The following is a 1,326-nucleotide window of genomic DNA, read 5'->3' on the forward strand; positions in this document are numbered from 1 at the left end:
TATATAATTTTGTTCCCACTTTAATTCACTTCTCTTTAATCTAATGATGGAGTCTATATTGTTGCTAAGAATACACCAGTGAGAGAATTTAAGAAACAAATTATTGAAGAAGCAAGAGTACAAAGAATTGACTGTGTCCTTGAATTAGACAAGTAAGTACATCATGTGGCTATCATGGGGCTATCATTTGACTTATTGTGTAGAAAGAGATTACTAAAGAAGAATTGAAGGTCACCTGGTAGAGTGTATCTTGATCATCAATTGATTGAGAGATATTCATATATATGCTGGTAGTGAAATGTATATGGAAATATTGAAAGGTCAGCATTTTAAATAATGAGGGTATTATTCTCATACTCTAATAGAACCTGAAAAGATGAAGCTCCCAACACAGATGCATGCAGGTGTATGTTAGAAGATGGTGTCCATCAGAATTTTCAGTTGATCCAACAGAAGAAGTGATTCTAAAATAATGCTATGTAACTTTTTCCTTTAGTTTTCAGAGTTAAGTGGAGTTCCTGTTGATGCCATTTCTGTTGCAACAGTTAGCAATTGACATTTTACTATCAGCCAGTTATTTTTCCTTTAAAAGTATTTGAGATCATTTCCAGCTGTGATATCACATCTCGATATTAAGAATGAGTTGGAATGGAATCAAGCATCACTGTATGATGCTGATGGAGATGTCATTTATTACAAGTACACTATAATAAAATTGCTCTCGCAATAATTATACTGTTATTTTTAGAGACAATAGAAAACAATTGAAGGAGATCACAACTGAAGAAAGAGCAGGATTTAAAATGACAGAAAGCAAAAGGTCTGTTGCATAAGACCAATACTGCAGTAGCCAATAAGCTGTCTTGCATTCTGCATGTGGCTTTATGTGTATGTTCATCTTTAGGTTATAGTGTTGCTGTTTATGGCATTGGGTCATTGTATGATGTTCCAGGAGACAAAGGGGATGAGGATTGAGTACATTTAGTGGCAAAGCGTGTATATGTGGCTTGTAGGCTGTCTCCCCTCTTCAGCTATTGGTGATATTATTTTAGATCCAATTGTGTTTGCATTGTCTTTTTGAGCTTTGGTAGCTTTATTATCATCATCATCATTATTATTATCTTTGTTGTTGTTTTCTTGTATAAAAATGATATACATTTGATCAAATAAAAGTTGATGTCTATATCATTTTAGCAAAAGATGGACAACATTTTCAAAAGACTATAACTCATAAAATTAAAGCAATTTGCCCAAACTTTCTGCATAGTATAAGTACATCAATATATTTTTTAAATGTAATGAAAATTGTGAGTAATTTTTGAGCCA

General features: G+C 32.7%; 1 protein-coding gene across 2 annotated transcripts; it reads left to right on the top strand.

Annotated features, from left to right (window-relative positions):
- The first annotated feature begins 8 nt into the window (after positions 1-8).
- LOC109593141 (ubiquitin carboxyl-terminal hydrolase 47-like) lies at positions 9-1,107 on the top strand. 2 transcript variants are annotated; one of them, XM_020008361.1, is made up of 7 exons: positions 9-152; positions 204-320; positions 366-458; positions 497-544; positions 593-699; positions 749-820; positions 905-1,107. In XM_020008361.1, the coding sequence occupies exons 3-7, from the start codon at positions 399-401 to the stop codon at positions 909-911; spliced, it is 294 nt and encodes a 97-aa protein (XP_019863920.1). In that variant the 5' UTR covers positions 9-152; positions 204-320; positions 366-398; the 3' UTR covers positions 912-1,107. The 2 variants fall into 2 exon arrangements, 1 of the variants encoding a protein (XP_019863920.1); XR_002190759.1 differs by having other exon boundaries at positions 504-544; positions 749-1,107.
- Positions 1,108-1,326: the final 219 nt, after the last annotated feature.

Source organism: Amphimedon queenslandica, unplaced genomic scaffold (genome assembly GCF_000090795.2).
Source record: "Amphimedon queenslandica unplaced genomic scaffold, v1.1 AMPQUscaffold_2699_Cont25299, whole genome shotgun sequence".
In the NCBI taxonomy this organism is placed as follows: Eukaryota; Metazoa; Porifera; class Demospongiae; order Haplosclerida; family Niphatidae; genus Amphimedon; species Amphimedon queenslandica.